This window comes from Corapipo altera, unplaced genomic scaffold, assembly GCF_003945725.1.
Source record: "Corapipo altera isolate COAL_440 unplaced genomic scaffold, ASM394572v1 98, whole genome shotgun sequence".
NCBI classification, from domain to species: domain Eukaryota; kingdom Metazoa; phylum Chordata; class Aves; order Passeriformes; family Pipridae; genus Corapipo; species Corapipo altera.
Genome location: NW_020884914.1, coordinates 7,021,690 through 7,045,651, shown reverse-complemented (window position 1 = coordinate 7,045,651; position 23,962 = coordinate 7,021,690). Strand labels below are relative to the sequence as shown.

Genomic DNA, 23,962 nt, shown 5'->3' with positions numbered 1-23,962 from the left:
CTGTTGTTCACAACCACAAACAAGGCTGGGGATTGAAGTAGAGACAGGACAAGAAGCAGGTCCTGTGGAAAGGGATGTTTTTGAAAGGGATCACAAACTAGAAATTTGAAGACTTCTTTTCTACATTATTTCCCTCTGCATCAAAACCAGATTTTGTACAATGCTGTAAGATCAGCTGCATCAACTCTTCCCCATGTCTCTGGCAAACCTTTTCCCATGTCTCCCAGCATAGCTGGGTCCAGGAAGTAATCCCAGAAAAAACAAATTTGGCTTCTCTGCAGTTCTTACTGCAGCTGTTAGAAAAAGCAGCAAGGCTTCCCTTAGGTTTAAAAGTATATTCAAAGACATAATTTCTTGCATAAGAATCAGAAACCAGAACAATAAGTCTCTGGAGCAGGTAGATGATGAAGCAACTGGCTGTAAATACTTAAAATAATAATTTTCAAGTTTTCAAATGGGTAAAAGTCTAATTTACAAACTCACCCAGCAGTTCTCAGCTCAAATGAATTGTCTCTTCATACAAAATGTTCTTAAATAATACTGCCTGGTATAGAGCATTGAAGCAGATCTGCTGCCTGTCAGCTCCTAATGACTGGTGATTTTATGGTTTCCTTATTCATTTCTGGAGTCCTCCTTCATTTCTCCAGCTCTCACTAGGAATGTATTATGTGTACAGCCCCGAGAGAACTGCAATCCCATTCCTAAGGCAGTCTGCTCCTCTTGCTTCCAAATGCAAAAAGGGAGCAGGGAGACTGGAGAATTTTCTCTGATGAAGCTGGTCTTCACTCACCTTCTGCCAGAGGAAAAGCAAACCCATTTCCCTCACTTTCAGCCTGCCTATACCTTTCCCATGGGAAACAGACTGTCTGTATGAGGTGGTGTCACACACAAACCTTCCAGGAGAACTGCCTGGTTTAAAAGAAAGCACAAGCCAGGCTATTTTACAGAGGCAATCTCTAAACTTTGCAGCTAATGCAACACCTGTTGCTCTGGAATTATGTTGCATTAGCAACTAATAATATTCCATAATGCTTTAAGACAGGTTTCATCATCTCTGTTTCTCAAATGGGAAAAAATAAAGACTTGAGTGTAACATGCCAATATGTGACACATTGGTGTCTTTGTGATTTGAGTTCAGAGACCCAGATCATTTTTATCTACCTTATCTTGTTGGTCTCCCATCTCAGATGGGATTCTATCATGGGATTCTATTAAACAATATGACATTTTGTTGATGTTTTATCAGCCAATGCAATTACAGGACAACTAGATCAGTACTTTGCCCATGCTTGTGAAGTCCCAGAGTCAATGAGATGGGGGAATTGTGGAAGAGGAAGGCAGGATTTTCTGCAGCTAAAACCTTCAGCAACATAGCGGGGAACTAAATTATTATATTTAACTCACATGATTCTAACCCTGGAGCTTAGAGCACTGCAGTTTGGGAGAGCTTGCTGCAAAGGAACAACTAAAGTCTGAGACACAAAAATGTATCAAGGGTTAAAAATTCAAATCGTGGATATTCAACACTGGGAACAGAAGGAAAGAAACAGCCCAAGATATTGTATAATTTCTTTTGGGAAAGATATAGGGACTTATAAAGCAAATCTGACACCCTCTGCCTGTGCCCACAGCACCACATCACCCTTCACCTCAGATTTACAGATCTTTGTCTTCCCTTCAGCATCATCACAGGATCTGAAGGAAAAGCAGAGCTCACCTGAGCTGGAGAGCAGCACATCCTGCTGGGGATAGAGCAGGCGGAGGCCACAGACATCCAGGCCAGAGCTGAGCAGCAGCTGCAGCAGGTGATGGGCAGCCAGGGGACTTTGGAGGAGCCTCTCAAACAGCAGCACCATGGCAACCTGAGCAGAAGGAGCACGTTGGAAAAATGAGGCAAACGCTTCCAAGCCTTCAACAACCTCGCAGTTGCATCCCTTCTGCTCACCTTTGGTTCCCAGGGTGGATCTACACTCCAGGAGCTACAAAGAGGCTTGGTTCTGGTTTATGTTTGTGTGCAGTTCACAAGAAGGCTCTTAGCTTTGGACTGAATCACAACTATCAATGATAATTCTAATTTAATCTATTTCTGTTGATATAATTGTGCCTTTTGTCACGTAAACCTACTAGTAAAAAACTGGGGCAGAGACCAAAGCACATCACCTCTGCTGTTTAACTCTGTGTACTACCATTTGCCCATCTTTCTAGATGATTAAATAATAATAGACTAACTGGTTGTTTCTTTATACCTATAAAAGTGACATAATCAACATTAAAAAAAAAGATCAAAAGGCAAACACATGACTGGTACTCTCCCAAATTTACATTTTGAAGTCTTCTCTACCAGACTAATCCAATTCAGCCCATTCTGGCACGTAGGAAGACACACACCAACACGTTCTGAACGTCTATACCCAAAAGGGAAGCAAATTATTATTACTTTCCCATCAGAGAAATGAATTGTTTTAAAAAGCAAGTGCTTTAAAAGAGGGAATGGTGTGGTGCTGTGGATAACAGACTGTTTTGCTGTAGGTCACACAAGCTGATTGCACTGGCCCCAAATCTGGGCACGGTTCTCCTGGATGCAGAGCAGCACGAGGATTTGCCCAGATCAAGGTTTACAGCTGCAGCAAATGCCAAATGAATTCATCAGTACTGGACACTTGAAATTAAATGCTACTCCCCCGTAAAGACATTGTGAGGCTCATACCAGCACACTAAATGGAGATATAAATTTACTCAAATCATATAAAAGTGGGCTAATTAGGAATAAAAGTTCTATTTCTTTATGTTTGTTAAGCTCAAGCTTTCCAGATATCAACCCAGTACTCACAGCAGCCAGGAAGGGAGTATTTTCTGTATCTGCTCAGAGTCCCTGGAGCTTATCTGCCTGGGCTTGGGGCCAGCTGTGATAACGCAGCCATCCAGCATCAGGGAACCTCAGGAAGTGCCCATCTCCCCTCTTTTTGGGGGCCTGGAACTTGGCTTTTCTCTCTGGCAGAGCTTTGTTGAGGTGGGCCTGGCCCAGTCTTGGATGTCACCAATTCTGACCACTGTCCAAACCCATGGATTTCCTGGTTTGGCCTTGTCACTGAGGATTTCCACCTGGATACTGTGTCCAGTTCTGAGGCCAGCAAGGTAAGAAAGATTCTGACCTGCTGGAGCAAGTCCAGAGGAAGCCAGGGAGTTGTTCCAAGGGCTGGAGCCCCTCTGCTCTGGAGCCAGGCTGGGAGAGCTGGGGGGGTTCACCTGGAGAAGAGAAGGCTCCAGGGAGACCTGAGAGCCCCTTCCAGGGCCCAAAGGGGTCCAGGAGAGCTGGAGAGGGACTGGGGACAAGGGATGGAGGGACAGGACAAGGGGGAATGGCTTCCCACTGCCAGAGGGCAGGGTTAGATGGGATATTGGGAAGAAATTCTTCCCTGTGAGGGTGGTGAGGCCCTGGCACAGGTTGACCAGAGAAGCTGTGGTTGCCCCTGGATCCCTGGAAGTGTCCAAGGCCAGGTTGGACGGGGCTTGGAGCAACCTGGGCTAGTGGAAGGTGTCCCTGCCCATGGCAGGGGGTGGAATGAGATGAGCTTGTGACATTCCACCCTTAACAGAAAGGAGGCACTTTTAAGGTGCCTTCCAACCCAAACCATTGTGTGTTTCCATGACTCTTGGCTGGCTCTGGTTACTGCTGCTGGACCTGCTCTGCTCTTCTCATTACAAATTACTTTACACAGGAGTAGGTCCCATACATTTTGATAGGCACTCCTAAACAGATGGAAACATGAGCTAATTTAAGCCACCTTAACCTTCTCTTCTCCTGGAGTAAAACAAGTAGAATTACTTCCTACTTGTTCATACAATACACAGAGTTACTGTAAGTCAGGTAGTACCAGAACCTTCAGAAATTTCCTTGAATTTTTCTGAGCCTGAGTTTAATCAAAGATGTGCTGTATGCTGGCTTACAGTCAAGTGGTTTCAGGTTATCAAAATTTTGTCTACTGTTACTGATTTGCACCTGGTTGGTAGCAATTTCCTCAACCCACAGATTTCAAAGTTTAATCTCCTGTGGCTCAGAGCAATCAGCACATCAATACTGATGACATGAAACACTTGGCTGGTACATTTAGGTCTGAGTGAAAAATACTTCAAGATCAGTATTTATACCAAACCTCAAGACTGAAATATTCCAGGTCACCTAATTGTCTCTCAGTGTTCCACATCATCCCACAAGTCAGGAAGGAGTGGTGTGCTTGCTGTTCTTTACCTCAGTGTCTGTATCTCTGCAGGCCTCCATGGCACTGCTGTCAGGGAAGTATTTGTCACCACTTTCAACTGTCTGCCAGTAAAATCCATTTGGCACCACAAACACCTTCTCTGCTGCCTGAAACACACAAAGGACATCTCTCACTTGCATGTTACCTTGGCCTCTCAAAATTGAAAGGGCTTGGAAAAACAGAGTATTTTATGGCTAGAGACCACCCAAGGATGCACGTGGGTGGGTTAAACTCGTTAGTCCAATGTTGTTAATATATCATTTGCTTTCTTACAACCGTTCCTCTTGCTCCAATTAAGTGATATCCCAAGAATATGAATCTGCAACCGCTTCCCAAGGAGAGCCTGAGCATTCCCAGTGTCCAACCCAGAGACTCCCCAGCACACAGAACACCCACAGGTATCACCAGGAGTTCCATCCATAGCAGACAGATCTGAGCAGAGCCCTCGATTCTCCACGACTGTGCTGAGCACTCAGCAGAAAAGGGCTTTGTGAAAGCAATGCTCCAATTAACTAATCAAATGGAAGGGTAGGGAAGAAATTTCATGAACTTTTACATGCCTGTAACCAAAATAGGACATTTCTCCTGCACTCATGTCACCACAAGTGACACATATCTGTGAGACTTACTGTGTCACATACCCAGGGAGAGGCAAAAAGCTGCCATTTAGGTCGCAGTGCAGCATTTCCCAGCTCAGCACCTTATTTTGTTTCTCATACATTTTTCCGGGCAGCCAAGCAAGCAACTTGTACAAGTGCAAGTGTAAGGATGTGTCACTCATGAGAATGTGCTGTGACTGGATGCTCAGTAAGCAAGGCCACAGTCCAGGGACAAAGAACTTTTGAAAGTCATGTTTGTCAAGTTCTGGCTTGGGAAGAATTGATACTGAAGATTCCAGAAACACAGATGCATTTAGGCAGAGTTCAGAGTGGGCAGGATTCATTCCAAGAGTGAAAAAAAATTGTCACTTTTGAGACACAGGCTCAGGTGAGGCTTCACTTTTAAAGACTCTCCTCTGATTTACAGCAGTCGTTAATTTGTCCTCATCTCATGTGGACTGACCTTTCCAAAAAGCAGAAAAAGAAATTACTTTTCAACATGGTCTCATCAGGACTTTTATTATGGAGAGAAAATGGGCTATCAGTGCATGGAGAAGCATCCATTGTGCATTCTGAGGTACATATAATGCTGATTAATTGTGTAATCACCTGAGAGATTCTGTGTGTGCCGCTTGGCCTACGACAGGCACTTCACAGCATTCTACAAATGTTATAAAAATAACAACCAGAAAATCAAATTAATCGGAATATTAAAACCCCTCTGACAACTGCCTTTCCACTTCAGTAACCTTTTATGGTGTCTCTTTCCTCTATTTCCTGCATTTCATAAGATATTTGCCTAAAAGCAGAACCGGGGATTTCACTTTTCATGCTTTTCAATCAAATCAACTGCCCCAAACTCAGAGCTTTGGCATCTCTCAGTGGCTTTGTCCATTCTGTCCTGCAATTCATCACTCTCCTGCTTCCACTGGTGCAATTACACTTGGTTGCTGTGGAAAAGATCATCAGAGGGAAAGGGCATTCAAGGAGACAGAAGATCACCTCTGTTTCCAATGTAAGATGTCAGCTCCCACGTGCAACACTGGAACAGTATTCCCAACGTACAAAAGAGGAATGCAGCAAGACCCCAGTCTTCTATTTATTCAAGTTATTCCTTAAAAAAACCCTCACATCTCTGAACTTTCAAGAGAGAACTTTCAAGAGAGAGAAGAGACAAATGTGGTCAAACCAACACCAGCCCCTATTTCCATAGAAACCTTCAAGGTAATCATCCAGCCCCAGTCAGGACACACGGGGAAATCCAAGGTAAAATCTGCCCTTCAGGAAGGACCACGGTGTAAGCTGTGGATGAGGGTGATCCCAGGCCAGCCTCCCTCCTTGCCAGAGCAGGGATCTGGCCACACCTGGGAATTCACACCTGTGGGAAATTGTTACTGAGATCAGTCAGATTCTGTTTTCTAACAACCAACCTGAATGTGAGTTCACAAAGCAGCAGAAAATGAAGTTTGAAAAGTCTTAGTTCTCCTAGAAAGTTCTTCTCCTCATGAGTTGGGAACAGACAGATGGCCGTGGTATGAGGGCCCTGCTTTGTCCAGTCTGGCTAAAATGCGCCAGTGGCAAACTCCTGGCATAGCTTTTCTATCCATGAGCAGGAAAACTAGGGAGAAAGTCACTTTCCCTGTGCACGTAGGAGAGAATTGCATCAAGTCAGTCATTATAATACTGAGATGAGCCCTGTTTAACACGTAACACAGAGCAACCTTCCACAGGCAGTTGCAGGACCTTACAGTCACTGAAATAACTGGCAAATTCCACACTATTTATGATACTTTAGTGCTACTTTTAATGTTCCACAAGAGTGTAGGTGTGAGAACTGTATTGGTTTCACCTCAGGGCTCATTCCTCTCACACCTCCAACAACATCACACCAGCTGTAAAACTTCTGTGCCAACACATCATTTGAGGAAGCCTCTCCCAGGCCAGCGGATCCATCACCTCTGAGTGCTGACCTGTCTCCCAGTGGGAGGAGATTCCCCCACAAGAAAAGAGGAGGATAACTACCTGGAAATACCTCTCCTGTGAGGCTCTGCAGACTCAGCACTGTAACAACCTTACATCTCATGGGAAAGGCATTATCCCAGGGAGGAAGGTTCCCTACATCAGCCAGTGGCAGCTGCACAGCCCCAGGGATACTCTGACTTATGACAGGTTTCAAACCCCAGACTCACAGAACCATGACCATTGCCCTGATGTGTCTGCAGGGCTTCTTACAGCACTGAAATCCTCTCCATCCAAACTGCCACAATCAGGAAGAGCAGGAAGGGAAGGCACGTCCATAACATCCCATTTGTATTATTGCTTTTTTTCAATTATCTTTGTTCTTTTTTGAGTGCCAAATTACAATATCTGCTACCATACAACACTGAAAAAGACCAGTTTGGACCCTAACTAACATTGAACATTCACCAGTTTTTCAAAAAGCATTTAGAAGAAACCCTGAGCTACTGCTTTGTTTCAGGCAATATTACCCAGATGAAGCCAGATAGTTATGGGAAGGAAATTCGCAGCAGAACAAAAATGTGTTGTAAAATCCTGAGCAGAAACAAGAATAAGCACATTTCAGAGAAGGCTGGAGCTGCGTGCAGCAAACCCATAAATATTTAACTGTCATCCAGAAATATGACCAAACCCATGATCTCTTCTTTGTGCTTCCAGTGTTTCTGTTCCCATCTCTGACAACAAAGAAATAGCTTTTGCTGTCAGATGATCTAAGAGGCTCTTTAAAGTTGCAATGAGTCTTCCAGGCTGCTTCCCAGCCACAGTGGGAAAACAGAAACTGCAGAAAGAATCCCCATGTACTCCACAATTTCCTCACACACAAGGTCCTTCCCAAGGCAAGGATGTGCTCAGCTGTTATCACTGTGAGGCAACAGCAAACCCCTCCGAGGAAGATGCTGCATCTCCCAGCACCTCCAGAGCCACTGGAAATTCTAGAACTTCTCCCTTCCAGCCCCACTGAGCACATCGGGGTGACAAAGGCAGCTTCTCTCACTCCAGCACAGCTCGTGTCTGATGTGATTCACCAAACCACACCCCTGATTTAGGCAGTATCGCTCTCAAACTCTCTCCTCTCTCCACTGCCACAAATCCCAATCAATTAACATAATATTCCTCGGGGAATCCAGATTAACACAGTGTTCCGTGCACATCTTCCCTCCCACTGTGCACACTCTCTTCAGATGGCTAAGGAATTTAGTATTTACAGCATTTAGCACAAAATCTCCTTGACATAATTCTTCTCCATATTCTGAACCAGTCATTCATCTGAATAATGTATGGGAAATTCCCATGTTTTTTCCTATTTCTGGAAGCTTTCTTCAGCTTGCAATTTGCAGGAGACTGTCCTTGCCTTGTAGGTTCTCATTTGAATGAACTCATGAAAGAGGATATATTTAATTAGTATTAATAATTTTTTTTTATTTGACTAATAAGTGAAAGGATGCTATAGGAAAGAAAAGATCCTATAGGAAATGTGGAGGCACCATAGGAAGATCCCAGGCTGGAATGAAGGCAGCTAATCAAGGAAGACATGACTGTATTTCAGGTAGTTTGCGATGGATCTCACTTCCCATTGTTCCCCTTCTGGACAGGGAAAGGGATATCTTTAAACACAGAAGAGAGAGTGAGACAGTAACTCCCAGCCTTTGTGCCCATCATGCACAGCACTAATGGCAAAGCACATTAGCTCAAGAGCTCTTTAAAGCTGCTCTTTTCTGGAATAATGAGCAGTGAGGCACAATTTAAATGCGAGCTATCAAATTTTAGGAAGAATGAAAAACTGTAACGGTTTATTCCTCCCCAAGCTATGCCTTCATCTTTGTGCCAGCTCTGGTAGACATCACTGTAGTCCTTCTTCTTCTAAAGGTTAGGGGTTTTTTACTTACAAATACCAATGACTGAACTCCTGGCTCCAGGAAAATCAATGACAGACTCCAGCAGGACTCAGCTGGGGCCAGGATGTCACCTTCTCCCTTCTGTCTCCTGAGGGCACAGCCATGCAGCTATTCTGTGCTGCAGCTATAGATGATTTTCTAAAAATGCACAGAGGTGAGGTCCCAGGACAAATGTTTCACCCACAGACAAGTCATATCCACGTGGAATCATCAGTCAGATGATGTGCTCTTACCAAAGCTGTTGATACTTTATCAGGCTGCACAGCAAACTCAGGGTGCCAGATGTGCAAGATCAGACCCTTTGCATCAACTCAGATAAAGTCAAGACATGAGCAAGATTTGGAAAGCAAAGGGCAGGATAAACCTGTCCTTTTGAAACTCTTGCTTTCCACCTTTAGCCTGGATTTCAAACAGCCAAGCTGCTGGACTCCTGTCATGCTGCAGGCCTCATCCTGCTGGTCTGGGTTGGGAAGCAGATGTAGAAGAGCTGTTCTGGATGTTTTATCCCTCCCTAATGCCCAGTTCAGCTGCACAGCAATCAACTCTTTCAAGCCTTGGAGGAGGAGAGCACAGCCCTGATCCAGCGGTAAAACAGAGCTCACAGCAATCTGTGGATCAGGTCTCAGAGCTGGGTAAACTGTGCTGCACTCCAGGAAGCTTGGGCTGGAAAACAAAACATGGCTTGGCCCAGCTTAGGTGCTGTTCAGAGCTGCTCCTCACAGCAGGAAAGGACAAACAGAGAACACATGGGGCAATAACTCCAAATCAAACCAGCATAATTGCCCCTTTCCCCCCCCCAGACACTGAACCACAGCATATCCCAGTTATTACAGTTTGGGATGTGTGAAAGGCAATGTCCCCACAGCCACAGGCTGAAGAGAGTTGGGTGAAAAGCTGGTGTAATAGTAAGTAACAGTTCCCTGAGCGTGACTCCCTTAGCATGGAAGTCAAATGAAGTTACAGTAAAAGACAGTGGAAGATGCTGAAGGCACCAAGGCTGTGCTGCCTGCCAATGAAATAATGTCACAGCACTCAAACTCTAAAGCTCAGAGTGTTCTCATTGAGCTCATGCTGAAACACAGATTCACAGATCTGAAGGATCTTCTGGAATTGCCTCCCACTCCCTCTTCAGAGGCTGCACACAGAGCTCAGGCAACCACATCTCTAAATCAGGTCCTTTAAAGCAACAAGTGTTGCACCCAGGCTCTGCTTTTCCATGGCATCCACGGGGATCTGGATTTCATCAGCAATGTACAGCTCTTCTTGACTTCATGGTTCTTTCAGTATTTTAAATAAAACTTGCAACTTTCAAAGCTTGTGTTTGTGAGGCTCCTCTGCTAACACAGTTAATGTCAACTCCAGCAGGGGAAACCCAAAAGTCTGAAATACCACAGGAAAGAACTGCTCTACTTTCTGCCAGCCTCCTCCCATCCATCAGCCTTCCTGTTTGGTCAGTCTGTGCTGGCTGATGGTTTTAGTAGGACTGAGTGATAGTATCAGCTCCCTGGACCCAGTCCTGGAATTCTTAGCCAGAAAAAAAAAAAATTAATTAAAAAAAAAGGGAGCTTTGCTTAAGTGAAAAGCAAGGAGGGAACTTTGTGTAGACCTGCCCTTAATCATTACTTTTGTCTTAAAAGAGAACACACAACCCTCATGTCAGAGCAGGGAATCTACTAAAGGAGCAGCATGTAGGGAACTGATCACCCAGAGGTGCAACCAAATGGATTTTCTGGAACTAAAAGTAAAAAATCTCATCATTTGAGGAAAAAGGGGGAACCTCCATCCCTAAAAACCTCACTGACTCATAGAGCACTGCCATGCCCTCACTGCTCTGTCCTGGCAGGCACCTGCACAGGTTGGGAGTTCAAGGATATGCTCTGGAAGGAGACCAAAAGATGGTGAGCAAATATCCCAGTGTCTGGAACAACTGAGGGAGAGGAAGAGAATTTCAGTATGGAACAAACAGGCAGAGAAAAAGCAGCATCAACACTACATATATTGCCTGTATCCCTAAGGCTGATGCATCCTAAGGCTTAACAGCAGAAAGTACTTTTATTTTATGCTAATATGAAGGAATCCTCTTTTTGCTGACAAGGGACCTTGCATTAATAACTTCCACAGGGATGCTGTCACTCCTAACCTAACCTGGGGTTTAATGACTGCATTGTTACATCAGCCTGGCACGATTTCTGTCTTTAATTTACCTGGAGCAAAAGGAGGTACTTACTGAATGCTTCTCCACATGGGAGCAGGTTCTTTGGTCTGCTTATTTTGTACACACTGCCTCAAAACAAACTTAAATATATAAAAAACAAAGCATGGATCACTGGCTTTGCACCAAACCTTCAAACCAATGAAGTTAAAAGAATATGATATTGAATTTTCTATGCAGCACTTTTTGGTTGTATTTTAATGACACTTGGGAACATTCTCAGTTGGTACCACTTTGTAAAGCTTCAGGGCACACATCAGTGGTAGCTGCTGCCTGCTGTGAGTGTGGCTCATTGAGCCCTGCTTTGAAAATCAACTTTTCTGCTTAAAGAGCTATAAAAAACGTGGCTGCCCCTGGAAGGGTTTAAGCCCAGGTTGGATGGGGCTTGGAGCAACCTGGGCTAGTGGAAGGTGTCCCTGCCCATGGCAGGGGATGGAACGAGATGAGCTGTGAGGTTCCTTCCAAGCCAGCCCATCCTGTGATTCCATGGTCCCATGAAAAAGCCAAAACACGCAGTGGTCTCAGCCTAACTCAGGCCTGGGAACCTGGGTGGCACAGAGGACTTGAACTTGAGAAGTGAATGTGGTTTTTAAATTGACTTCAGGTTTTCTGTGGCATCAAGGCAAAGATCCGCCCCCAGAAAGTGTCTGCTATCTTGCTGTTCAACTCCTAATGACTTATAATTCCCCTAATAAGGGATTTGCATAAAAGCCCTGACTGTTTTAAAGGATGCCTTGGTTTATGCCTTAAAAGCTACTGCAGATTTATCTTTTACGAGTCTGTCAGGCTGCTTTATGGCACTTGCTTCTGCTTGAAAGCCACAGTGACTGCAAATCAACAACACTAAGCCTCCTTTTCCTCCACAGAAAGTGGGATAAACCTTTAGGCAAATTGCTAAGTGCACTGCTAAGCCCCTAAGCTTTGCACTGATTCTCACAGAGTCACAGTAATCCTCAGATCTGGTTGAAACTGCAGAAAGGTTCTCCTGCCACGTTATTTTCAAAACTAAAAACTTCACTGTGTAACTAGAATTGCAGGTTTTGCCATTCCCTGGAATTGTGTCTCAAGAGTTTTGTCGATTTAGAAATATTGGGAAAAGACCACGACTGTGGTGAAGTCATGGGAGAGAAACAAGTAGAACATTCCCTCAAAAGATATAGAAATCAGGCTATATTAAGTTGGCTTTGAAAACCCACTCTAAATATTTACACTAAGGTAGGAAAGTTTGTAAAGACCTAAAAGTAAGCTTGGATGCCCTTAAGGAATAAAATCCCCCCCTAAGTATAACGAATTCTTGTAACGTTTCATACACTTGAATATTTGTTACAGAGCACTTGCTAAACTGAAAGAGGTGAAAAGTTAATTATTATTCTACTTATATACAGCAGAGAGTATTCTTGCAGACAACTCCAGGCAGGCAAGAGATTGGAAGCACTTGATTTTGAGATGTGCTCCATCCTTGTAACTCACACACTTCCCTGGAAATCTACAGATACTAAAATCACAGAATCATAAAATATTCTGCTATTAGAAGCATTTGTTTTCAAAGTCTGTTTAAATACTTTGCTAAAGTAAACAAGAATATCTGTTAACACTGAAAGAACAAGTTTTACTGGACCTGAGAAAACAATTACCAGAATTCCAAGCTTTTCTGTTCAGTACCTGAGGGTCGGGATTAACAGCAACAACGTTACTGAGCAGGACAGAGGGAATATCATGAAGAAGTGGACACAGCTGGTTTTGGAAGCAACTGGCCAGTTCTGCCCTCCACCAAATAACATCTGGAAGCCATGTAGAGGCAAGAAATGCAGAAATCTTCTGGTAAAATACAGATGGTCCTCGTAGATCTTCTGTGTTCTGCAAAGAGTCAATGGTTAAAAATCAATTGGTGGTCGCCTTAGGAGGTTTCTCTCTGTACCTTGCACCTGGAACAGTTCCTTCTTTGTCTGCAGCCATCCCAGACTCCAGTTCCACACAGCTGCACTTCAGATCCTGCAAAGCATATCCCTAACATAACACCCCACAGCCTCCCAAACCATCACACCCTGCTCATGACATCCATCAGCTCACAAATACTACTCCAGGGCAGATTACACCACACTGAGAGAGGGAGAAAATGCCATAAACAGGACCTTAAAACAGCCCAGTACAATGAAACATTTATTTTCTAAGGGTTTCATAGGGATATGAATGAATATATTAACATGCCATCCCTGGAAGTGTCCAAGACCAGGTTGGATGGGGTTTGGAGCAACCTGGTCAAGTGGAAGATGTCCCTGCCCATGGCAGGGGGGTGGAACAAGACGAGCTTTAAGGTCTCTTCCAATCCAAACCATTCTATGATTTTTTTTAAGACTGAGACTGACATTAATAGCTTGACATTGAATACCTCACTGCTAAATTACAGTTTTCCATGATTTAACCTCCCCTCTATGCCTCATTGTTCTTCAGGTTGGTTCTTAATTAGCAGAACTTTCAGAGAACAAAACTGATGACCTCAATGAGACCTAATTAGAAATTAACAGACAACAATTATGCAAAGCATCTTCTTTCCACCAGTTATTGAAAGGAAGTGACAGTCCCATCCTTCTCTGAGCTGGGGCAACCTCACCTCGAGTGCTGGGGGCCACAATATCAGAAGGATCTAAAGCTATGAGGGAGTGTCCAAAGGAGGGACACGAGGATAGGGAAGGGTCTGAGGAGTGGCTGAGGGCACTTGTTCTGCTCAGCTGGAGGAGACTGAGGGGAGAGCCCATCAAGGTCTGCAGCTTCCTCACGAGGGGCAGTGGAGGGACAGCTCCGATCGCTGCTCCCTGTGACCAGGGACAGGACCTGGAGTTGTGTCAGGGCAGGGTTAGGTTGGACATTAGGAAAAGGTTCTTTCCCCAGAGGGTGATTGGGCACTGAACAGGCTCCCCAGGGCAGTGGGCACAGCACCAAGGCTGCCAGAGCTCAAGGAGCATTTGGACTGCATTCTCAGGCACATGGTGTGACTCTTGGGGATGGTCCTGTGCAGGGCCAGGAGTTGGACTCATGGTCCTTGTGGGTCCCTTCCAGCTCAGAATATTTTATGAGTCTATGATTATTGCACACAGAAAGTGGAGCTCAAGGAAGAAAGGTCTGCAGAAAAGCCCCAAAACTAACGACTGTGAGCTGTTCTGAGCCACCAGAGGATGAAGTGAGGAAGTGCACAGACAGGAGCCACAGAGCTCTGCACAGTGCCAGCGTGCCTAATTGGGAATGCCTGGAAGATTCTTAGAAAGCATAGGCTTTACAAATCTAATTCCCATCAGACATGCTTGGAATTGCAGCTTGTCTATCAGCAAGCAGGGATTACAAGAGGTCTGTATTTAAGCATTTGTTCTGATAATAAGAAACCATGCAGGGATGTTCAAATCTGCCTCATTTTTATTAGCTGTTTGGGGAAGGACAGAATAAAAATACCCCAAACTAAAACCCAAAAAATCAACAAAAATGGGAGGAAACAGAACTACTGGATATAGGAATAGATGCCATCCTAGTTGAACAAGCCAAAAGGCTTATTGATCTGCTGAGAACAGGAGCTTTTGCCTGGAGAGACCATTATTATACTTCTTTTTATAACTATGGATGGGGAAATAAAATGTGATAAATAATAGAAGATATTATTTACAGATGACAGTAAATAAGAAGTTGATGGCTCAGAGCTCCCTTTTGGGGGTTGAAAATGGACTCTGGCCTCTCCACATTAAGAACATTCAAATATCAATTTGTCATAATATTAAACATTTACATATACTAGGTATGTCTCTTTTGCATACATTCCTATAGCAAACAGATGCAACAAAAGCACCTGGAAAGCCAGTCATAGTTTGAAGGTAAGCCCTCATAAGTGGTTCTCTTTGTGCCCATAGGAGACAACTGGAACAAGAGCCAGTAAGTGCCCCAACAGAAATTTGTTACTGAACCATTAAAACCCTCCACATAAACAGTACAATGAGAGACTGAGGACTTAAGTGTAAGGAACAAAATCCACCCCATTTCTCTCCAACTGTAGCTCAAGCTGCCCAAGGGAAGGAATAGGAAGACAGGACCACTTGCTGTTATTTTTCTTGTCTCTGCTGTGGCTGACATTTGGACTTGTGTTGTTCCTACCAGCTTAGATCTCTGCTGGGGAAAGTAACAGCTTTACAAATGCCTCAGGAAAGCAAAATTAACAAGAGTCAGTGGAACCACAAAGGTAGAGCCTCTAACAAGAGGAAACTGAGTTACACCCACAGTCCTGCTTGGAGGAACTGTCCCAATACCTGCGGGTCACAGCTGAGGTGACCACTGACAGGACCCAAGGGAATGGCCTGAAGTTGTGTCAGGGGAGGTTTAGCCTGGATGTTAGAAAGAGGTTCTTCCCCCAAAGAGAGGTTGGGTTGGTGGTTGACCAGGGCTGACAGAGCTCAAGGAACATTTGGATGATACTCTCAGGTACACGTGTGACTCTTGGGGATGGTCCTGTGCAGGGCCAAGGGTTGGACTCGATGATCCTTGTGGGTCCCTTCCAACTCACACATTCTGTGATGCTGTGAGTTTTTTATGATGAGGGTGGTGGTGCCCTGGCACAGGTTGCCCAGAGAAGCTGTGGCTGCCCCATCCCTGGAAGTGTCCAAGGCCAAGTTGGACAGGGCTTGGAGCAACCTGGGCTAGTGAAAGGTGTCCCTGCCCATGGCAGGGGTTTGGACTCAATGGCCTTGAAAAGACCCCTTCCAACCTAAACTATACCACAATTCCATGACATGGACTGGAGGAACTGTACAGCTTGTTCCACTAACTTTTGATTCAACCCTCCCCAGCTCCAACCAAACGCTCAGAGCAGCCTGAGCCCAAAAGTTCATTCAATTGTATATCACTGCTCATATTTTGAACATACACAGTGCTCAATAATTTTGCTGCTTTGCCCAAACCCTCACCTGAAACCAGCAGGGAGCAACTAGGCAGGAGGCAGGTCAGTCTCTGTTCCTCCATTTGCTTTGCTCCATAGAGAAAACATCTTGAATTCAGTTGCCTGAGACTGAAATCAGCATTAAACCTTTGTCCAGTCCAGCAGACTGTCTGCTTTCATCAGCCCCTGCCCATGGGCACTTCTATCCAAACACTAATGCTTATTGTTTTGGGGTATTTTTGGCAGTTGTTTTATTCATGACATTTTGGTGCCAGCATCAATCATTTACTTGCAGAAGTACTGGAGCCACAGCTGTCAAACTCCGGGCTTTATGATACATCATGGGAAATTCAACCTTTGCTGCTCACAGGCAGGCAGCTGCAAGGGAAGAACTCTTGCTGCAGCTGAGTATGGGAAGTTAATTGAGTTCTTAAAACTTGTTTACATCTTCTATTCCATTTAAACTTCACACGATGTGTCCAGCAGGTATAATCCAGATATCTGGGGTATATCTGTTAATGTGACTGGGGTGAAACAGGCAAAAATAGAGCAGAAATTCCACTATTGGCTCACTAAAGCCACAAGTATTGCTTTGAGCCCCCTGAGAGGAACTCAGCAGCCTCAGCAGAGCACAAGGCAGCACCTCAAAGGATACTCAGTGATAGGATAGTTGTTCAAGCAAGTGGTTCTCAGGAGATCTGGGGTACACACAGATTGTTGCTCCCCAGATATACCTAGGTACACTTTCCAGTAAGAGTCAGCTACACTGCATAGGTAGGACAGGTATTTATACCAGGCAAGAGTAGCAATAACACCTAAAAAACTGTCTCCAAAAAACAAATAGGAACAAGATGCTCAGAATTCCAACTTGTATTGTATCAGCTCCATGAAAAGACAGAACCAACAAACCATAGCCCACAGCTGCTATTCCATAGCTCTGCTGTGCTCAGGACACAGATTCTTATCATGCCCTATATTGCAGGTGCCACCTGCATGTGCTTGTGTGCAAGACCATCCAGCTTGGTGTTTTATTGCACAGTACAGGCCCTGTGTCTTCCAGACTTGAGGGAACAGAGTCTCAGGTCGTGATTCCAGGCCCTGATTCCTGGGAGCCAAACAGCAAGATAGTATTCCCTCTCCTATGCCACACTCTTCACATGGTTAAAGTACAAGAGGAAAAACCATTATATGTCCCAAAGATGTGTCTCCTCTGAAACCAGTTAAATTTCTGCAGTGTGAGGTTACAGCTAATGAGCAATAGAGAAAAAATTATGCCATAGAGAGCTGGTTTCTTGTCTGCACGAAAACTAAATTCAGCAGCACTGAGGACAGCTTGGGTTGGCAATTAGCTGTAAGCAATCTTTCAGTTCCCACAGTACTGGGCTGGTCCCCCACTCCAATTTAGAGCAGCACTTATGCTGCTCTCTCCTGCCTTGCTGAAATTTGAGCTCAAATTGGCATATGCAGGGCTGGTGCTTAGTCAAGAACACTGGTACCTGCCTGTTGCTGTCATGCACAACCAGCAGGTGTAAATGCTGCTACTCACTTGTGTCTCGTGGGTCTTGGGGCAGCTCTGGGCTGAAGACTCATCTGCTGGGATCAGACCAGCACAGAGGGCCAAGCCTTCCTCCCTCCAGGCCTGCTGCAGCCCCACCACCTCAAACGGAGCTTTGGGGCCATTACTCCTTTTCAATGGAGGCACCTGTAAATCCATTGGAACAGAATTTTACTTTTAGATGGACTGAAAAAAAAACCCCTTTATCTTTTTCTGTTGCCTTTGAGTAGAGCCCCCCAACAAACAACAATCCAGGGAGCACTCTAGCTTGATTAGTAGATTGATTTTTCTACTGGCTAAACCATAGCTAAAGACCAAATTAAATAACACGTGCGTTTTTCACTATGTGACAGCAAAAATGCACATTATTTCCCTAGTCCAGCAAGGAGTGAGAACAGAGTTCCTGTCCATGCTGCTTAGAACATTCCTGTCAGAGCAGCACCATGTGTGCCTTTATCAATGATAAGGAGATCAGTCCCAGTTCAAAAATCAATGCTAAGTGATGATCTAATTCCAAGTAGCTAATGGAGGCTTCCCTAATAAGCCTTTCTTTTCCCCATTGGTGATCACTAATAGCCCAAACCCCATCAATCCCCATCCACTGAATCCCCTTTCAGTTTGACTGAGCGGAGTTCTTTTTGATGGATTTCTTTTGTGCACACGTGTGTGGGAGGCAAACATCTTATTTTCCACTATACACATCTGATTTAAGCAAAACAGGCTAAGAACTGACTTCTGCCAATCCCAAGATGAACCCTGGACATAACTGATTATTGTAAATACCACAGAGAGAGGGTTCTAGTAGGAAAGACCACTCCTTGGCTCTTAAGGCTGCTTGAAGCCAGAAGAAACATGACACACTTCAACATGCAGAATACATGAAAAACTTTGTTATAGGTTAGAAAAAAAGACAGGAGCGACACCTGAAACAGAGTATGGAGGCACTGGAGCACCTGCAAAACAGGTGAAAGAGGGCAGAAAGCCATGGGAAAGCCAGGCACAGGGAATCAGCAAAGTCAGGAGAAGGGAAGTGCAGCCCTGTGAGGCAGAGATGCCTGAACCAGAACACACTCTGGATGAAGAGACAGGCAAGTCTGAGCTACAGGATTGGAATTCCTTCTCAGAGTTCTGGTGGATAAGTGTTGTTCTCACACTTTATACCACCACCACAGTCTGTAGATGGATTATCAGCTCTGCTATTTACTACACACATAAGCCCAAACTATTTACAGTGAGATAAAGGCCTTCAGAAATATGTTCTCGACACAGTACCTGAGTGGATTTTCCAGGTCAGCTGGATCATTTACAATACCAGTACCCAGCTCTTGAGTGCTCTGAGCACTGGTTTCACATGGGAAATTCTGCAGCAGCTCTGCCACTGGGGAATGTTTTCACCTGGAGGATGCTCTCAACTGGCACCAACCAGCACATCTCCAATGAAATCAATAAAGATATGCTGATTTACACAAACCAGGGAATCAGTGGAATTACATAGATTACCAGATAAGAATTTGGTCTAAAAAAGCCCCAACATTTTCAATTCTTTCAATGGAAGAATTGCAGAATTTTCCATTACTATGCAACAGCTGTTTGAGAATCTGTGTGCAATAAATTGATGGATTTTACCTCCATTTGTCTTCAGCACAAAGTCCATCTCAACATGTGACCCTACACTCAGCAGAGTGACACTAAGCCCTGGAAGCTGAGATATCCTTTGAGGCTTGGAGAGAGCTACTACACATCAGAGTTCTGGGTTTTTTAATGGGAATAACACAGGGGAAGCAAGCTCACACTGCTGCTGGTCATGAGCTAACCAGTCTCTGAATAGAAGATCCAGGCTCTGGGGCTGTTCCAGTGGTGATTTTCATTAGCACTGAACTAACACTAAAGAATGTTAGCAATGTTTTAATGGAAGCATGAACATCATTAACAATTAATTCTGTTTAAGTGGAGTTTAAGTGATTTAAAAGCCTGGTGCAGGCTGGCTGCTCAGGTGAAATCCACCTTGACTGCATGGATCAGTATTGGTATTCCAGGGAAAAGAACAAGGCCAGAATGCAGGGTGGGGAGGGAAAACACACATTGCCTGTTTTTCTAGGGGTTGGATGAGGAAGGAGAAAGGAAGAGGTGGCTTTTTAGAGGAGAAAACCACATGAACCAAAGGACAATTAAGATGAAGTAGCCCCCCACTTGTTTACAGCCCTCTCGACTAACAGAAAGGATCTATTCTTATCTAGAATAAGTGGTTAGAAACAGGCATCTGTATCCATCAGCTTCTTTTGCCAAAGACAAAAGTCAAACACTTCCAGCAGCCACTTTTAACAATTGTGAGTCTGGCCCAACAATTTTTTACTTCTTCATGAACTACAGACACAATCCAACTCCCACTGACTTCAGAGAGACTTTTATTTACTGACTCTAAGGTGAATTAGAACATAATTTCCCCATTGTTCAGCCACTGTTTTGTAGCTGTTGTAAAGAGAGGAGATTTCAAGAATGATTATATATGCACTGGAGGTCAAAACACAGCCTTCATCACTCAGAACCTTTTGTGCCCTGGCACTGCATGTACTCACCAGAGAGAGCAGCCACGTCACGAGGGCCTGGTAGATGTTGGCTGCTCCCAGCACCTTGTCAGGCACCTGCCCATCACACTGATCTGTGGCCACTTGGCCACAGCTTGTCAGCCTAATGGTCAGCAGCAGCACCTCATTCTTCACACTCTGTGGGCCAGGCAATGTGTCAACAGCTGGCAAATAAGAGGCTTCCTGTCAAAAAAAAAAAAAAAGTACTAAAATGGAAGTAATTTGGATTACTGGAACTGTTTCATCATCGAGAATTAATTACATTTGCTGCCATCACAGGAGAGGCAATTAATACCCAAAGAGCATTTATCAAAGAGCCATAAAAGCCAGGTCATTCTATCAGTGACACCTCCTTGAGCACTTTGGTTTTTCTTGGACAGCTGTCACCTGGCTCTTCATTCAGTAACACACTGCTTGGTGAATGGAAGGTTCTGTGGTCACAGCTGGAAAAGTATGATTGAACTTATCCTGTATTCTTTAAGATTCAGTGTTTTGGCTTTTCTTTCTTTTTTTTTTTTTTTAATCCCTGTAAAGCCTTCAAACAAGCCTGATAGTGTGAAAACTTGTGATTTTCTACTTCACCTACCATTGCTCATTTCATAGATGATGTCCCATTTAAGTGAACTCACCTTCTTTCTTCACTTTAGTATTGATGCTTGGTTATTTAGGATGCAAATTCCCACTCCTCTAAGAGATCTGTTCAAGAACCAACTTCAAGCTTGAATTGTAGACTTACAGCTTTTTGTCCTTCCAAAGATGCAGCAGCTACAGCTTGTTCTTCCTATCTGTGTTCAATTTGTTGCCCCGACATTTCTTTGATAAATTAAGAAGCTAGTCTTTAAAATCACAAAGATTCTCCAGTCCACTGAAGAGCACTGCTCCTCAACATTTATGATTATAAAATCGTGGAATGGTTTGGGTTGGAAGGGTCCTTAAAGCTCCTCTCATTCCACCTCCTGCCATGGGCAAGGACAACTTCTCCTAGACCAGGTTGCTCCAGGCTCCATCCAGCCTGGTCTCATGTTTTCAGTTGCTTCCTGTAGCCCATAATGAGGATGTCTGCCCACTCCTTTACACTGAATTAACCTTAATTTGATTTACCTGAATTTACTTTGAAAGCAAAGTAAGCTAAATCCAATTAAAGCCACTTTAATTCTGAATTAAAACGTCCACAAAGGTGTGTAATGACTAATCCACTTCATAAGTTAATGGGGCTTGACTTGTGTGTTGGTCCTCAAATCAGACAGCTGCTTAAAATAGTTCAAACCCCGAAAAACTAATAAAAATCCCCAAGCAGATCTACTGTGTCACCCAGTGTTTTGCTGCCAAAACATCTGCCGCAGGCCCAGCACTGCCTACAAGTACCAAATAAAAACTGCAATTAGTAGTAAAGGAAAAACAGTCACACCAAAGTGTCTGATGCTGCAGAATAACATTACTAATTCCTGGGGAGCCAGCAGAAATCCTCTGGGCTTTCATCCTACTTCATCTGAGGAAGAGGAACCTGGAGATTATCAGGAAAAAATGACTTTCTCTACTCTGTATTGGAGAATTGATTCTTTTTTCATCTCTCAAGGGTGTAGGGATAAATAAGAGGAGGTAACTCAAGAGCTAGTGATAAAAACACTATCTACTACTAATTTTCCAGCAGGAAATTTCCAACTATTCCAAATTTGCTTGGCTCAGCAGCAAGGGAGGGCTCAATAGGTTTTCTGACAAAGATCAGGTAAGAAATTTAGTTATTGAGGTTCCTTCTGAGTGAGGTATTGAGCAAGGTTGGCCCTTCCCTCCCCTCCCTCTGCCAGTCTCCTCACCACAACAAGAATCTAGGTGTAGAACTTAACCAATACCAGAAATATTAAGTCTAATGAACAAAAAAAAGGAACTAATCCTGTTTAATTCTGGGCACGAATTGCTGAAGTAAGATTCAGTGCCTTCTGGGTATATCTTCCCACAGCACTGCCCAATTTACCCAGTTCACCTATGGAGAGAGTTTCATTTGCCTACTTGTTCCACTGGCTTTTATTTGTGACAGTATTAAGTTATAAAAAAATTAAAATTACTCAAATGCTGGGATATTTTTGTTTCTCTGGCTGGAATTGTGCTGTCAATCAGAGACAGGCAGCTGACTGTAGTGAAGGGCCAACAATTACCAGAGAGTAAATAAGATAAAATTTCCTTTTTCCACACACTTGCTATTTTATTTTGCAATTATAGTTTATGGTGTTAGAACTTGCAGCTCTTCAGCTCAGTTTTCCAACCACTCTCAGCTCTGGCCTTTTTTTTTTTCCACTCTGATACAACAGTGCAAGTAGGAGCAGTAACTACACCAAGCAGGGGAGGAGGAACCTCTTCAAATCCACATGGAAATTAAATGAGGAAAAAGGAATTGCAAGATAACTTAAGGATAACCACACACTTCAGCCTTCAGCTAAAGTGGCATTGAACTTACACACAGAGAGGCACAATGGCCTCAGGCTGAAGGAGGTCAGGCTGAGATTAAGTATTAGGAAGAAACTGAGGCTGATGAGGCCCTGGGATGGATTTCTCTGGGAAGCTGTGGCTGCCCCATCCCTGGAAGTGTCCAAGGCCAGGCTGGACAAGGCTTGGAGCAACCTGGGCTAGAGGAAGGTGTCCCTGCCCATGGCAGGGGGTAGAATGAGATGAGCTTTAAGGTCCCTTCCAACCCAAACCAGTCTGCAATAATCCCAAAGGAAACTACTATTCAGAAAAACCCAAAACATGAAGACTCCTGTAGAGACAATAATTCTATTTTTTTTAAAGTGGCATTTTATCTCCATATTATTATTATTTTTAAAACAAAACCCAGATATCTACAACCACAGCAAGCCAAAACTTAGTGGACACAAGTTTTCCAGCCAGAAAAACACCATTTTGTTTCTAATAAAATAGCTCAAATTAGTTAAATGATGCCTTTGTTGATTTTTTTTTTTTTAAAAGAGTAGTGGGCATTGCCTTTGGACAGAGAGCTGCTAAGATGTGGAAATACTATCAAAGCTATGAGAGGCTGGAATGACCAAGGAGCAGCTCAGGAGCCAGGGGAGCTTGGTGACAACTTCACAAAGATTTCCCACATGAACCAACTCACCCAGTCTGAGGGCTTGCCCCAGTGGCAGGAGCGGTCAAGAAGAAGCCATTTTTTTTTTATTTTAACAGGTATAGTCTCTCCTTTTCAGGTAAAGAAAACTTGCATATTCCCCTTCCAGCTCCTTTTTCAACACTAATTGATGCTAACACAGAAACAAGGCATCACATCCCATAAAATACACTCCCTGCTACACTGAGCAGAGTCTGCAGCAGAAAGACCTACATCCAAACATCTACCACATGGAAAATGAAGATAAGTTATACTCACACAGTCTCCTCCTCCTTCATCAGAGGGGGGTGAGTGAGGGGGAAGGGGAGGAATAGGAAGACTCTTACTCTCATTGGCTGGAGACTTAATCAAAATAATTGTTTTCAGCCATCTCTAAATTTATCCTTCTGTGTCATCTGCACCCTTGCCTGGATCCCAGATTTAAGAGGCAATCCTTGATGAATGGCAAATCACTGCCTGCAGGATCTTTTGCCAAAGGATGCATCTGCTGGAGGTTTGTAAATGTGAGCTGATTTCTAAGCACTGTAGCAGCTCGAGCTAATTTCTCTAATGAACATTCCACACTCATTCTCCAGCTGCAGCAGCTTTGGCATTGCACGTTCCTGCTTTGTTATGGGCAGAGCTGGTGGTACAAGACACAACCATGTTGATTCTGTTCTTATATACCTATTTTTCCTGCAGGCTTTTTAGGACACATTTAACAATTCTGGCCACCTAAGGCAAAGCAGATATCGCTCTTCCATGGCTTCTAAAAATTCTTGCATTAGATGAAGACATATTGGAAATGTCAAGTGTTTGTTCATTTTCA

At 44.0% G+C, this 23,962-nt stretch overlaps 1 protein-coding gene across 1 annotated transcript in view; it reads right to left on the bottom strand.

Annotated features, from left to right (window-relative positions):
• CUNH16orf71 (chromosome unknown C16orf71 homolog) overlaps nucleotides 1–23,962 on the bottom strand; it is a 94,700-nt gene that overhangs the window by 42,501 nt on the left and 28,237 nt on the right. The window contains exons 12-16 of the mRNA XM_027654892.1: nucleotides 20,028–20,219; nucleotides 17,443–17,598; nucleotides 12,647–12,841; nucleotides 4,250–4,366; nucleotides 1,718–1,862 (exon numbers count right to left, since the gene is read on the bottom strand). Coding sequence (XP_027510693.1) covers nucleotides 1,718–1,862; nucleotides 4,250–4,366; nucleotides 12,647–12,841; nucleotides 17,443–17,598; nucleotides 20,028–20,219 — 805 coding nt within the window. The remainder of the gene's footprint in view (nucleotides 1–1,717; nucleotides 1,863–4,249; nucleotides 4,367–12,646; nucleotides 12,842–17,442; nucleotides 17,599–20,027; nucleotides 20,220–23,962) is intronic.